General features: G+C 45.3%; 1 protein-coding gene across 20 annotated transcripts in view; it reads left to right on the plus strand.

Annotated features, from left to right (window-relative positions):
* Nucleotides 1-16,216, plus strand: part of TCF7L2 (transcription factor 7 like 2) — a 629,988-nt gene that overhangs the window by 380,744 nt on the left and 233,028 nt on the right. For all 20 annotated transcript variants that reach the window (XM_033940360.1, XM_033940354.1, XM_033940355.1 and 17 more), the window contains exon 6: nucleotides 3,974-4,106. In XM_033940360.1, the coding sequence (XP_033796251.1) occupies nucleotides 3,974-4,106 (133 nt within the window). The remainder of the gene's footprint in view (nucleotides 1-3,973; nucleotides 4,107-16,216) is intronic.

Raw genomic sequence — 16,216 nt, forward strand, 5'->3', positions numbered from 1 at the left:
CATGCTTCTCCTCTGGTCCTCCATCCTTCAACCAAACAACATCGCTCTCTGTCTCTCTCTCTCCCTCTCTCCTTTCTGTCCTCACCATCCCTCTCCCCCTCTCCATGAGTCCAATACTTTCTGCATCCTGCATGCTTTCTCTCTCTGTCCTTGCCTCTTCCCTAGAGTGGCATCCCTCCTTCTCACCCCCTAACCCTACATGCTTTCTCCTCTTGCACCATCTCACCCTCCCCTCCAGTGTGTATCACCTTTCCTTTCCCTCCCTTTCTGCCAGGTCCAGCAGCACCTCTTCTCCCTTCCTTTTACCTCCCCCTTGTTCAGCAGTACCCCTTCTCCCTTCCCTGCTATCCCTGTCCAGCAGTACCCCTTCTCCCTTCCCTGATCCCCTTGTCCAGTAATACCCCTTCTTCCTTCCTTTCTCCCCTCCTTCCCTGTCCAGCAATACCTGTATTTTGCAGCCGCAGTCTTGTACGCGATCTCGCACACTGGGCAGGAAAAGAAGCTCCGGCGTCAGCTGACTTGCAACTTCCTACAACCATCGCGTATTCTAGGACTCCTGCATACACGATGGCAGCAGACATTGCAAGTTAGCTGACGCCGGCACCTCTCTTCCTGCCACAAAATAGCACCTGGGGGGGGAGGGCCGCGAGTTTGAGACCGCTGGTTTAGACCAAAGCTTAGCACAAGATGTTCATTTTGGACAATCAGTCTTATGTAATTTATTTGCATTGTAATTTATATGCACTGCCATCTGCATTTTCAGCTTGGGACTCACCAACAAGTGTGCCTGCATATCCCCTGCGTATCCCCTGCATATCCCCTGCTTCCAGAGAAAGCAAAGTTGCTGACTTGTAACAGGTATTCTCCGTAGACAACAGGGGAATGCAGCCACACTTGCCCGCCCACCGTTCCCTCATCTTGACTTGTTATATTACTAGAGACAAAACTGACAGGATGAGAGGAGGGGCTTCAGGTGTAGGGCATCCTGCACATGCTCAGTAAGCCAAAAGCTTACTATAGCTAAGGGAGAACACCGACACACAGGCTCCGTCAGAGGACTTCACCAACAAGTCTGCATTCTCTGATGTCTACAGAGAACACCTGTTACAGGTAAGCAACTTCGCTTTATGGGGATATTCTATATACTGGAAAAGAATTGAGGCAGCCATGTATGAAAGAGTTGGGACAGTAGTAATGTTGACGTGTGCAATTAGAAGAAACTATGTAACTCAAGTTACGTGCAAGGTGAACAGGTTTTTAACACTGTTGTTTTTCTCTATTAATTTGATAGTCTAACAATGTGCCATTTGTGCAGCATCCACATCATGTGCATCCACTTACGCCGCTTATCACAGATATGAAGAAATATAGTTACCTATTCTCCATTATAGAATAGGCTCCAAATAGGTACCTAATTGTAGGTGCCTCTACACACTAGGGCTAATATAAGTTGCACATATCCTACCAGGACTTGTTTATTCTCTCCTACGATAGCTGAAATCACTTTTCTGACTTCACATGCAATTTTTACCTTGTTAGCCACCTTTGCTATCTATTAAAGATGCTATCTATTAAAGAACTTTAACATAAACAAATGCATGGTGATGCATCTAGGAAAGAAAAACAAGGAACGTGAGTACTGGATGTTGGGGGTGAAGTTAGCAAAAAGCGAACAGGAAAGGGATTTGGGGGTACTGATTGACAGTACCCTAAAACCATCGGCACAATGTGCGGCAGCGGCGAAGAAAGCGAACAGGATGTTGGGCATAATTAAGAAGGGGATTACGAGTAGAACGGAAGAGGTCATAATGCCACTTTATAGAACAATGGTCCAACCGCACTTAGAATACTGTGTCCAACACTGGTCTCCATACCTTAAAAAGGATATAACTCTGCTGGAAAAAGTGCAGAGGCGAGCCACGAAACTTATCAAAGGAATGGAAAATTTGACCTACAAAGATCGACTCAGGAAGCTGGGGCTGTTTACTCTTGAGAAGAGAAGACTGAGAGGGGATTTGATAGAGACTTTTAAAATATTAAAAGGATTTGATAATATAGACCAAAAAGAAGCATTACTGAAATATTCTGATGTGACACGGACAAGAGGACATAGACTGAAACTGAGTGGCAGTAGGTTTAAGACAAATGTCAGGAAATTCTGTTTCACACAGCGCGTGGTGGGTGCTTGGAATGCACTCCCGGAGGAGGTTGTGGAGGAGACTACTGTTCTGGGATTCAAACGCAAGTTGGATGCACACCTTCTTGCATATCATATTGAGGGATACGGTAAATCCGGGTCTCTAAAAAGGAGTACCTAAATGGGCCGCCGCGTGTGCGGATCGCCGGACTAGATGGACCTCGGTCTGATCCGGTGAGGGCGTTTCTTATGTTCTTATGTTTATGTATTGTGTTGACTGGAAGGTCATAAGTCAACAATTTTATTGGAGAGCCATCATTCGAAGCTCTTGGTGTTCACCATAAAAAGATGCAATTTGACATGGAGCCATGTTTCGTCACTAACAGCCTACATCAAGAGTCATTAGCTCTTGTAGGCTCATTCAAAGTATATAAACATAATCCGAGAGCACAAAATCCAGCATTTAAAAAGACTTCACAGCTCTGCATGATACCAATATCTTAGCCAGGTTCTAGTACCTTTATACATCAGCTGTAAAGGTATATACTGCAAGGCAGCTTCTTTCCTCCAAGATTATAATTTTATTTGGTACTATTGAGCTGTATATTTTTCTTAAGCAGCTAGGAGAAATTGTCTTTGTTTCTTCATGTATATCATGCTGTGTATATCTAAATTCAGGAAAGGACAAGAACAGGGTATAAAAAATAGTGGAAAAAAAACAATAGCAAAATGTTCTTTTTCTCTTGACCACTGGTGGACATCAAACAAGTAATGCAAATTGTTAGACCCTTTTTGTACCAATAAAACAAAGGGAAAAAACTGTCTGGGTAATTCTTGACAACTTTATGAAATTGGATTCTTTTTCTCATGTGTAATGAGTAAATGTTCACACTCATCAAATTCAAAAAACATGCATTGCCTAATAACCTGTATTTAGAAGAAAGATGTAGGGATTTAACTGTTTTATTTTTTTTAATACAAAACGTTATTTACTCAAAGTAATGCAAGGAAGTAGAAGACATGTTCTGAAATGATACCTGACTCTAATCTATTCATCAGCTAATACTATCCTCTTTATCCACTCTAGTACCTAATCTGGTTAAATGTCCCTGTTGTAGACATTTAAAGAAAATCTCCATTGGGAATAGGGTATTTTGTTTTGTTTTTCTGTTAGATTACACTTAGTGAGTGGTCCAGTAGTGGACTTGCTTGAGTAATCTTTTGCAATGTTATCTTGTAAGGATGGGTTATAGTAAAAAGAACTGTAATTCATTTTATGCTGCTTAATTTTGTACATCCCCGTCACCCAAAAGCAGATACAGTTTGAATAACCAGTTGGAATAAGTCATTCAGGCACCAGAAGGAGCGCCAGGTTGAAAATGTAAACAAATAGCAGAACAAAAATGTAGATTTGAAGCCTAACCTTGTTTTATTTTCAAGGTTTAGTAGGATTTGCCCAGGGATCGTGGCATTTCCGTGTGTCTTCTGTTGGAGCGTTTCTGTAAATGTAGTAAAGTGATGACACTTATGCAGACTAATTTCCATATGGGTTTGTTTCACGCATGCCTTGACAGCAGTGAACCTCACTGCAAAGCCAGGGTTTGAGCAGTATGAACTAGAGCTAAGTAATAGCTCCGTGCGGAGTTAAGTCTTATGTTCTGAGTTGTACATAGTGCTGCTTATCTGTGCACTGGAAAAGAATGGAGGAAGCCATGTTTGAAAGAGTTGAGACAGTAGTAATGTGGACGTGTGAAATTAGAAGAAACTATGTAACTCAAGTTACGGTCAAGGTGAACAGGTTTTTAACACTGTTGTTTTTCTCTATTACTTTGACAGTCTAACAAAGTGCCAGTTGTGCAGCATCCACATCATGTGCATCCACTTACGCCGCTTATCACATATAGCAATGAGCATTTCACACCAGGAAACCCTCCTCCACATTTACAAGCGGACATAGACCCCAAAACAGGTCAGTGAATTGAACTGAAATACATACTGATGTCATGCTGCTGTAAGATTGAAATTCAGGAGAAGGTACCAAAGAATACTGCTTGTTGACTTTTTTAGAGTGCTTTCGTGAATGATTCATTTGGTAAATCATGCATTCCGATGTGGTATATATATGTCATATAAGCAGAGTATACAGAGAATGTCCTAAATGTTTAGGGCAGGGTTTAATTTTATAGAAAAAAAGGGAAATGAATCGGAGTGGGCAGGCTAGAGCAGGAGCAGCAGAACTGAGACTGGGTTAAAGAGTAGAGTGACTGCTTCCTGCTCTGCTCCAGACTTGCCCTTCTCCCCCTTGTCTTCTTCCTTGCAGTCTACTTGAAAGGGAGGGATCTGAGCAGAGAAAAGCAGCGACAGAGAGAGAGAAGCCAGAGGGGGAATAAAGCAGATAAAAGAGCAGGAGAGAGAAGCAGAGGCAGGAGACCAAGAGGGGAATCGGTGAGAGTTGGCTCCACCCCCCCCCCCAACGTCGACCACCAAAGCTCCGCCTTAAAAGGGGAGGGGCCAACAGAGCAGAGTTGATCTGAGCAGGAGAAAAGCAGCTACAGAGAGAGGCAGAGAGAAGCCAAAGGGGGAAAAAAGCAGATAAAAGAGCAGGTGCAACCACAGCAGACACAGAAGGCACCCGCAGCAGACTGGCAAACAGGCAGCAATGGAAGCAGCAGACAGAAGCAAGATGTTGAACTACCCAGTTTTCTGCATCGTCTGCCATATGTATGTCTACCTCCCCTCTGGGAGGCGGTCTTACGTATGCGCTCGATGCGGAGAACTGGAGAGCCTGAAGAAACAAGTCAGACTCCTGAAGGGTAGAATATTGGAACTGGAGGCACTTCAAGCAGCAGAGGAGGGAGACAGAGATGCAGAGAACGTCCAGACAGAGGAAGCAGAGAACAAGACAGAAGACACCATTGAGGAAGAAGTCCGAGAGCTGGAGAAGTTCATAGAGGAGGCATACAGGGAGGCCATGGAAAATCACCAGCAACAGTGGAACTGCCGAAAGACACCTACAGAGAGTGTGGACCACCCGAAAGACAACCACAAAGAAGAAATGGGTGATACAGCAGCGAGAACGAAGGATACGGACCTGCGGCTGGAGAATCAGGAGAAGATAGAGAGGACAGCAATCGTCGTGAGGGACTCCATCATCAGACAAGTTGACAGCCACATAGCAGGAGGAAGACTTGCTGGTGACTTACCTACCGGGAGCCAAGGTAGAAGACATAGTGAGCCGCATCGACAGGATCCTCAACAGTGTGGAAGAAGAAGATACGGCAGTGGTGATCCATGTGGGGACGAACAACATGAGCAACAGGAACTACAACAGGGAAGTGCAGAAGGACCAGTTCCGGATGCTAGGAAGGAAGCTGAAGACCAGAACGCAGAGGATAGCATTCTCAGAGATCCTGCCGGTACCCAGGGCAGATGAGAAGAGGCAGATGGAGCTGCAAGCAGTCAACGCTGGTATGAGGAAGAAGGATTCCACTTCGTGCGCAACTGGACAACGTTCTGGGGGAAGAGCAAGCTCTACAGGAAGGATGGACTCTACCTCAGCAGAGACAGAACGAGGCTACTTGCAAGCAACATCAAGAGAAAAGTGGACAAGTTTTTAAACTAGAAAGAAGGGGAAAGCCGACAGTCGACCAAGAGAGAGAGTCGATGGTTCGGGAACCGGTATACCCAGAGGATACCTTGCAAGAAGATAGAGTGAAAGACTCACCGGATTACAGGCAAGAGAGATCGAAAAGGACACACGAGGGAAGGAAATGCAAGGAAAGAACAGGCCACAAACTCAAGTGTATGTACATGAATACAAGGAGCCTTAGAAATAAGATGGGTGAATTAGAAGCCATGGCACAAAAAGATAACATTGACATCATAGGCATCACGGAAACATGGTGGACTGAGGAAAACGTCTGGGACACTGTGCTACCGGGATACAAACTATACCGCAGAGACAGAGTGGCTCAAAAAGGTGGGGGCGTTGCCATATACGTCAAAGAGGAAATTGAATCTGCTGGAGAGAACACGCCACAACTGATGGATAAGTTAGAGTCTCTACGGGTCTAAATTCCAGGAACAAATGGCCTGGAAACGAAGATCGGCATCTACTACCGACCCTCAGGGCAGTCCGAAGAAATTGACGGAGAAATAACAGACGAGATTAATCGCAACTGCAAGGGAGGCAACACAGTTATCATGGGTGACTTCAATTATCTAGGAATAGATTGGAAGCTAGGCACCTCTGGCTGCATTAGAGAGACCAAGTTCTTGGATGCTGTAGGCGATTGCTTCCTGGAACAACTTGTCAAAGAAAATACTAGAGGAAATGCAATTCTGGACTTAATTCTAAATGGCCTGCGAGAACCAGCACAAGATGTAGAAGTAGAAGGGACGCTAGGAAGCAGCGATCACAATATGATCCACTTTGATCTGGATGCAGGAGAGAAACATTGGTCCAAAACGACAGCCACGGCACTGAACTTCCGAAAAGGGAATTACGAAGGGATGAGACTCATGGTAGGGAAGAAGATTAAGAAGAGGATAAGCACTGTAAAAACTCTAGAGCAAGCTTGGTCCCTTTTTAAGGACACAGTCACCGAGATGCAAAATCCATATATACCGCATATCAACAAAGGATCCAAGAGGAAAAAGAACAAAGAACCGGCGTGGCTCACTGTAGAGGTGAAGGAAGCGATCAGAGACAAGAAAACTTCATTTAAGGAATGGAAAAGGTCAAAAATGGATGAAAACTGGAACAAGCACAAATAACATCAACGCAGGTGCCATAAGGCGGTAAAAGGGGCCAAAAGAGACTACGAGGAAAAAATAGCCAAGGAGGCGAAGAACTTCAAGCCGTTCTTTCAATATATTAAGGGGAAACAACCCGCGAAGGAAGTGGTGGGACCGTTGGATGACCATGGAATAAAGGGAGCACTAAAAGAGGACAAAGCAATCGCTGACAAACTGAACACATTTTTTTTGCCGAAGAAGATGTACCCATCAGGCTATATGCTGGAAACGAAGATGGAAAGCTGACTGGTTTGACGGTCAGTCTAGAGGAGGTGTGTAGGCAGATTGATAGGCTTAAGAATGATAAATCCCCGGGACTGGGTGGCATCCATCCAAGGGTCATCAAGGAACTGAAAGGGACCATAGCTGAACTGCTTCAACTAATAGCCAATCTGTCGATTAAATCGGGAAAGATTCCGGAAGACTGGAAGGTGGCAAATGTTACACCGATCTTCAAGAAAGGTTCGAGGGGAGATCCGGGCAACTACAGACCGGTGAGTCTGACCTCGGTACCGGGAAAGATGGTAGAGTCACTGATAAAGGACAGCATCATTGATCACCTTGACGGACACGGGCTGATGAGGACTAGTCAGCATGGTTTTAGCAAAGGCAGATCGTGTTTGACAAACTTGCTGCACTTCTTTGAGGGAGTAAACAGACAAATAGACAAGAGCTATCCGGTCGACATTGTCTATCTGGATTTTCAGAAAGCGTTTGACAAGGTTCCGCATGAACGACTTCTTCAGAAAATTGCAAGCCATGGAATCGAGGGTGAAATACTCACGTGGATTAAAAACTGGCTGGAGCATAGGAAACAGAGAGTGGGGGTAAATGGACAATACTCGGACTGGAAGAGCGTCACCAGTGGGGTACCACAGGGCTCGGTGCTTGGACCCCTGCTCTTTAACATCTTTATAAATGATCTGGACATAGGTACGACGAGCAAGGTGATTAAATTTGCGGACGATATGAAGTTATTCAGAGTAGTAAAGATACAGTGGGATTGCGATGATCTGCAACGTGACATTATCAGGATTAAGGAATGGGCATCGACATGGCAGATGAGGTTCAACATGGATAAGTGTAAAGTGATACATGTCAGTAACAAAAATCTCATGCATGAATACAGGATGTCCGGGGCGGTACTTGGAAAGACATCCCAGGAAAGAGACTTGGGAGTTCTGATCGACAAGTCGATGAAGCCATCCACACAATGTACAGCGGCAGCAAAAAGGGGAAACAGAATGCTAGGAATGATAAAGAAGGGGATCACGAACAGATCAGAGAAGGTTATCATGCCGCTGTACCGGGCCATGGTACGCCATTACCTGGAGTACTGCGTCTAGCACTGGTCGCCGTACATGCGGAAGGACACGGTTCTACTCGAAAGGGTCCAGAGAAGAGCGACTAAGATGGTTAAGGGGCTGGAGGAGCTGCCGTACAGCAAAAGATTAGAGAAACTGGGCCTCTTCTCCCTCGAACAGTGGAGATTGAGAAGGGACATGATCGAAACATTCAAGCTACTGAAGGGGATAGGCTTAGTAGATAAGGACAGGTTGTTCACCCTCTCCAAGGTAGGACGAACAAGATGGCACTCTCTAAAGTTGAAAGAGGTTAGATTCCATACAAACGTAAGGAAGTTCTTCTTCACCCAGAGAGTGATAGAAAGCTGGAAAGCTCCAAGGATTCAAGACAAAGTTAGACAAGTTCCTGCTGAAAAAGAACGTGCGCTGGTAGGGCTAGTCTCGTTAGGGTGCTGGTCTTTGACCAGAGGGCCACCGCGTGAGCGGACTGCTGGGCATGATGGACCACTGGTCTGACCCAGCATTGACAATTCTTATGTTCTTATGAAGGAGGATACCCCTGTTTCTCTGCCATCTGAAAAGATGACAGAACTGTGTTACGTCATGAAGGGGAGGGAAGTAGACGTGCATAGTATTACAGCAGCCCTGCAGCATGGATTCAATTTGCTTACAGGCTGCGGGAGAGAGGGCAGCAAGGGAGTCAAAGGGGGGGAAGCTTACATCACCTCATCACACAGTCGGTGGCCCCCTGCCCTGTTTGCTACCCCTAACACCGGCCCTGGAAGGGGAAGGGAAGAGATGTCTGGACAGCCTGTTTGCCTTCCCCTAACACCGGTGGGTCCCGCTGATGTTTTCGGGCAGCAGTCGGGGGCCCAAGAGGAAAAAAAAATGTGTGCGCTGCCGACAGGTTTGTGAGACAGAGAAAGAGGGGGAGAGAAAAGGGGAGGGGAGGGGGAGAGAAATGCTGCTGCACCCAATTGGAGGGAAAGAGGGAAGAGAAGAAAGACCAGCGAAGGGAGAGCAGGGGAAGAGAGATGCCCAAGACCATGAGAGGAAGGGGAAGGAAGGAAAGGAGATACCAGGTCATGGGGGGGGGGGAGAGATGCCAGACCTGGGGAAAGGAAGAAGGGAGGAAGAGAAAATAAGGAGATGAGAAGCCAGATAATGGATGGAGAGATGGAAGAGAAGGAGAGCAGAGAGATGCCAGGGTATTGGGAGTAGGAAAGGGAAACTAAGGAGACATAGGCCAGACCAGAGGGAAAGGAAGGAGAGGAGATGCCAGAACATGGAGGGGGAGATAGAAGAGAAGGAGTGGAGAGAGATGCTAGGGCATGGGGGAAGCTACATGGCCCACTTCCCATACTTTCACAAAGTTTTACAGTGGACTTGGCACAAATGGGCACTGCATTTGGGTCCTGGGTGCTAGCAGCAGGCTCATTTGCCCCATCCTAGACTCGGCACTGCTTTGGTACCATTTGTCAAGACTCGCATCTCTTTTGCACTGGAAAGGAAGGTGATGTTCTTACCTCAATAATCTTCTTTCCAGTATAAAAAGACATGAGTCTTGACAGCCTGCCCTGTCAGATTTACTTAGCCTGCTTTCTTTCTCAGACATATATGTGTGTCTCCAGATGCTGGTCTGTGAGCTACCAAGAGAGAATGAAGATGCTTACTATTCTTATGTTCAACCAATACCAGGAACTAGCAGTTAGCTCTATAGACAAACCTATAGGAGGACTATATGAGTTGCATAAATATTAGTCCTAGTTGCATTCAGGTGGTGACTTGTTTGGTTCCACCTTGTTTAGGTTATATGTCTGTTGGTTTGATTAAATGTTACTGTACTGAGCAGAAAAGACTTGACTTGTCAGAGAGTTCCCCATGCTCTCCTTGTTATTTCTCCTTTTTAGGGGTTATCCATTGCTTTGGTACAAACTGAGTAGCTGAGGCACTGCTCAGTGACACAAGGAGGTGGAGTTGAAAAATGTAGATGATACCTTCTGCAATCCTCAAGGGTGAAGGGAAGAAACTCACGTGTCAAGACGCGTTTCTCTTTATACTGGAAAGAAGATAATATTGAGATAGGATCCTAATCTTCCCAGCTGGTTGCATCACCTTTAGCAGCAATCATTACAACCAAATGCTTCCTATCTATAATAATAAAATGCTAGCCGCGCATGCGTACTCTGGCCGTGTGTTCCCTGAGATCTGATCTGTCGTGCTGTGCCGGCCAGAGTGCGCATGCACGCTTAAATACGTCACCACACAACAGGCGGGATATGGCGAAAGAGACAGCCGGGACCAAAGGAGCCAACGGCAGAAATCTCAGCTCGGGGAGCCGCAGCTCAGCCTCTTCAGACACCGCCGCTCCTCCTCTTCGGGCAGCAGGCTCCTCTCACGCGCCCAGCGCCGCCGCTCGGAGGCCGCCGGGACAGAGCTGCGGCGCTGATTGCTTCCACAAGTCTGCTCTGCTCCTCCGGTCTCCCCGGGCCCTTTTTCGCGGCTGAAGTTCGCCGCTAGCCAGGTCAGATTTTCAGCCCTCCTGCCTCTGCCCAGAATTTGTTTGCCTGCGGTGTTGGCACCGGTTTTGAGTCCCGCGGACCAACCGGCCAATAGAAGAGCCATAAAATGCTGAGAGAGCCAATCAAAAATAAAGACGGAGGTCAAGGGCCGTTTGCGGACCCGCCAATCGGAACGCAGAGACGGCGACTGCGGCATAGTTCGGGGGGGTTTTCTAGGTTTGGGCAGGGCCGAGCACGGGAGGCTGGTAGGTGGACGGTAGACCCATAGTGACCATCTGTCTATCTGCTTCCCCAATATTTCTACAAATGATGCAGTGGGTCATAGCAGAGGAAAGACTCTGATGGATAGAGCAGCTTGCAGCTCTGTCTCTACTGAGATCCACCACAGCGTTTGGAGACCTGGGAAAGGGGGCACAACAAATACTGGACCCAGGCACAGGGAGGGGGAGGGTGGAGAGACACACTGGACCCAGGAGTGGGGGAGAAATGCTAGGCCTAGGGTTGGGGAGCTGAGGGAAGGGAAAGAGAGAGAAACCTGGAATATAAGGGGAGAGTGAAGAAAGGGGGAAGATGCTAGATTGAGGGGGGGGGTGGAGTTGCAGAAGGGAGAAATGCTGATCCAGTGGAGGGGAGGAGAGATAGATGTGTAGACTACAAAAGATGGGTGGGGGGTCAGGAGGAGGCAGGAGGAAGGGGAGGAACAAGGCAATAACAGAGTAGGCCAGACCGCAGGAAGGGAAGGGGGGGGGCGAAGGCCAGACCGCGGGAAGAGAAGGGGGGGTGGGGGAAATGCTGCTGCTGCACAGGGGACAGGGAAAGACACAGAAAGACAGACGAAGAAAGGGGGCCAGAGAGAGAGAAAGACAGAGAGAGAGAGAAACAGAAAGACAGACAGACAGACTATATTCTAGCACCCATTAATGTTAAAGGGCTAAAAGGCTAGTAATTTGATAATAGCCTTTCACATTGCAGTTGAGAAATTTTAGCCTACTCTTCTTTGCCAAACTGCTTTAAACATACAGGTAGGTTTTAGTACATGAGCTTTTTTCAGGTCCTGCCACTGCATCTCTATTAGATTCAGGTCAGGACTTTGACTAGGCCAGTCCAAAACTTTAATTTTTGTTTTCCTCAGCCATTCAGATATAGCCTTGCTTTTGTGTTTTGGATCATTGTCTTGCTGCTTAACCCAGTTGCGCTTCAGCTCACAGACAGATGACTGGACATTCTCCTTAAGAATTTTCTGGTACAGTGCAAAATTCATTGATCCTTCAATAATGACAAGTTTTCCAGGTCCTGAAACAGCAAAGCATTTACATCACTTTACCACTACCTTGTTGGAATGTTAATATGTTTTTACTATGGTATGCTGTATTTGCTTTATGTCATAATAATGACATGTGTAGCTTAGAATTCTGCTTTTGACTTGTCTGTTCCATAGAACATTGGTGGTGATTATGTCTAATGATATTAAGGTGACAAAGCTGGTAGAAAAGGTGACAGTCAAAGCCAAGAGGATGCTCGAGTACTTAAGGAGAGGAATGGCCAGTAGGAAAAAGGAGGTGATAGCACCATTGCATAAGTCTCTGGGAAGGCCCCATTTGGAATACTGTGCACAGTTCTGGAGACTTCACCTTCAAAAAGATAGAAATAGGATGGAGGGTCCAGAGGGCCGCTACAAAATTGGTTAGTGGTCTATGTCATATAGCTTATAGAGACAGACTTAGAAATCTTAATATGTATACTCTAGAAGAAAGATGGGAGAGATGGGATATAATAGACGTTTAAATATCTCCATGGCATTAATGTACAGGAGATGAGTTTTTTTCAAATTAAAGCAAAGTCCAAAATGAGGAAGCATAGGATGAATTAAGAGGAGATAGGCTTAGGAGTAATATAAGGAAATACTTTTTTTTACAAAAAGGGTGATAGATGCATGGAATAGTCTCCCAGTAGAGATGGTGGAAACAGACTATTTGAATTCAAGAAAGTGTGAGACAGATATGTGGGGATCTCTTATGGAGAAAAGGAGATAGTAGATGCTACAGATGGTTCATTTGGCCTTTATATGTTGTCCTGTTTCTGTGTTTCTAAAAGACTTTGGGATCACCCAGGTATGTGTTTGCAAATGGGAGATGAGTATTGATGTTACTATTGAACAGCAGCAGATTTTGCCTTGCTTCTCTCCTATGAATCTCATTTTTTCCCTTTCGTGTAGAAAATATTAGATGAAGTTGGGGTACCAGCTCTGTCCTTAGTGCATGCATTTCAGATAGCTTATTTGTCTGAATGAAAGCCATAACCATGATGAGTATAAGCACTATGGAAACAAACAAAGAACGGGTTTTTCCTATTCAGAAGGAGGAAAAAAATCATCTGCATGGGTATTTTATTTCTGTATACTCCAGTGGATGCTTTTTCTACATTCATATTTATTTTGATTTCTATCCCATTCTCCCAGTAGCTCAGAACAGGTTTTAAGAACTGAATCATTGAGGAACAGCACCAGAGATTAGGAAATAACACAGGGATAAATTTGTCCCCGTCTCCATGGGATCTTAAATATCCCTGTCCCGTCCCTGCAAGTTCTGTCCCTGTCCCATTCCTGCAATCCTGCTTTTACCGCACAAGCCTTGAAAACTTATGATTTTAAAGAGTTCAAGGCTTGTACAGATGAGGACAGAGCTTGCAGGAATGGGACAGGGTCAGAGCTCACGAGAATGGTACAGGAATACAGAGATCCTGCAGGGATGAAAATTTATCTTCCAGAATGACAAGTCTTGACTGAAGCTTCTCGGCCTAAAGCACAGTCATCCATCCATAGGCCACTTGCACAAGCCTGAATTTGAGGCAACTTCTAAGCCACCTTACAAATCTTGGACATCTCTTGTGCCATATGCCCCCATTTAAAAGGCTCCTACACCATAGCACTGATTAGTAGTAGTAGATCTTGACAGTTGTGATGTAGCGGAATAATCATTGCTAATCTGTCCAGTCACAGAACTAGCACCAACATCTTTTTTTCCATTTGTATCACAGTGATCCAGACTGACATCTCCTATGCAACAATTATCACTTCATCCTCCACTGGCATTCTCTCCTGTTCTGGTCATAATAGTCAACAAATTTTCTTCAGTTTTGCTATATTTAGCAGAGTAGCTGCAGGTGTTTCTATTAACAGAAAAATTGGGTATGTTTCAAACATTCTGGCAGGTTTCAAGCTGGGCTGGCAAAACGCATCAGAACCCAGAACCTTGATTTTTACAATATAATAATAATAACAGTTTATATACCGCAGGACTGTGAAGTTCTATGCGTTTTACAATGATTAAAAATGTTACAGATTGAATAGAACTAACAAAGTTAAAGTCTAGAGATCAGTTATTTTGGGAAAGATTGTGCAAATCAGCTACTTAAGTACTTTAGGAACAGATAGTAACATAGTAACATAGTAGATGACGGCAGATAAAGACCCAAATGGTCCATTCAGTCTGCCCAATCTGATTCAATTTAATTTTTTTTATTTTTTATTTTTTATTTTTGTAATTTTTCTTCTTAGCTATTTCTGGGCAAGAATCCAAAGCTTTACCCGGTACTGTGCTTGGGTTCCAATTGCCAAAATCTCTGTTAAGACTTACTCCAGCCCATCTACACCCTCCCAGCCATTGAAGCCCTCCCCTGCCCATCCTCCACCAAACGGACATACACAGACACAGACCGTGCAAGTCTGCCCAGTAACTGGCCTAGTTCAATATTTAATATTATTTTCTGATTCTAAATCTTCTGTGTTCATCCCACGCTTCTTTGAACTCAGTCACAGTTTTACTCTCCACCACCTCTCTCGGGAGCGCATTCCAGGCATCCACTACCCTCTCCGTAAAGTAGAATTTCCTAACATTGCCCCTGAATCTACCACCCCTCAACCTCAAATTATGTCCTCTGGTTTTACCATTTTCCTTTCTCTGGAAAAGATTTTGTTCTACGTTAATACCCTTCAAGTATTTGAACATCTGAATCACATCTCCCCTGTCTCTCCTTTCCTCTAGGGTATACATATTCAGGGCTTCCAGTCTCTCCTCATACGTCTTCTGGTGCAAGCCTCCTATCATTTTCGTCGCCCTCCTCTGGACCGCCTCAAGTCTTCTTACGTCTTTCGCCAGATACGGTCTCCAAAACTGAACACAATACTCCAAGTGGGGCCTCACCAATGACCTGTACAGGGGCATCAACACCTTCTTCCTTCTACTGACTACGCCTCTCTTTATACAGCCCAGCATCCTTCTGGCAGCAGCCACTGCCTTGTCACACTGTTTTTTCGCCTTTAGATCTTCGGACACTATCACCCCAAGGTCCCTCTCCCCATCCGTGCATATCAGCTTCTCTCCTCCCAGCATATACGGTTCCTTCCTATTATTAATCCCCAAATGCATTACTCTGCATTTCTTTGCATTGAATTTTAGTTGCCAGGCATTAGACCATTCCTCTAACTTTTGCAGATCCTTTTTCATATTTTCCACTCCCTCTTCAGTGTCTACTCTGTTACAAATCTTGGTATCATCTGCAAAAAGGCACACTTTTCCTTCTTACCCTTCAGCAATGTCACTCACATACATATTGAACAGGATTGGCCCTAGCACCGAACCCTGAGGGACTCCACTAGTCACCTTTCTTTCCTTCAAGCGTCTTCCATTAACCACCACCCTCTGGCATCTGTCTGACAGCCAGTTTCTGACCCAGTTCACCACTTTGGGTCCTAACTTCAGCCCTTCAAGTTTGTTCAACAGCCTCCTATGAGGAACTGTATCAAAGGCTTTGCTGAAATCCAAGTAAATTACATCTAGCATATGTCCTCGATCCAGCTCTCTGGTTACCCAATCAAAAAATTCAATCAGGTTCGTTTGGCACGATTTACCTTTTGTAAAGCCATGTTGCCTCGGATCCTGTAACCCATTAGATTCATGGAAGTACACTATCCTTTCTTTCAGCAACACTTCCATTATTTTTCCAACAACTGAAGTGAGGCTCACCGGCCTGTAGTTTCCTGCTTCATCCCTGTGACCACTTTTATGAATAGGGACCACATCCGCTCTTCTCCAATCCCCAGGAATCACTCCCGTCTCCAGAGATTTGTTGAACAAGTCTTTAATAGGACTCACCAGAACCTCTCTGAGCTCCCTTAGTATCCTGGGATGGATCCCGTCTGGTCCCATCGCTTTGTCCACCTTCAGTTTTTCAAGTTGCTCATAAACACCCTCCTCCGTGAACGGCTCAGAATCTACTCCATTTTCTCGTGTAACTTTGCCAGACAATCTCGGTCCTTCTCCAGGATTTTCTTCTGTGAACACAGAACAGAAGTATTTGTTTAGCACATTTGCTTTCTCCTCATCACTCTCCACATATTTGTTCCCAGCATCTTTTAGCCTAGCAATTTCATTTTTTATTTTCCTCCTTTCACTAAT

The sequence above is a fragment of the Geotrypetes seraphini genome, chromosome 4, assembly GCF_902459505.1.
Source record: "Geotrypetes seraphini chromosome 4, aGeoSer1.1, whole genome shotgun sequence".
In the NCBI taxonomy this organism is placed as follows: Eukaryota; Metazoa; Chordata; class Amphibia; order Gymnophiona; family Dermophiidae; genus Geotrypetes; species Geotrypetes seraphini.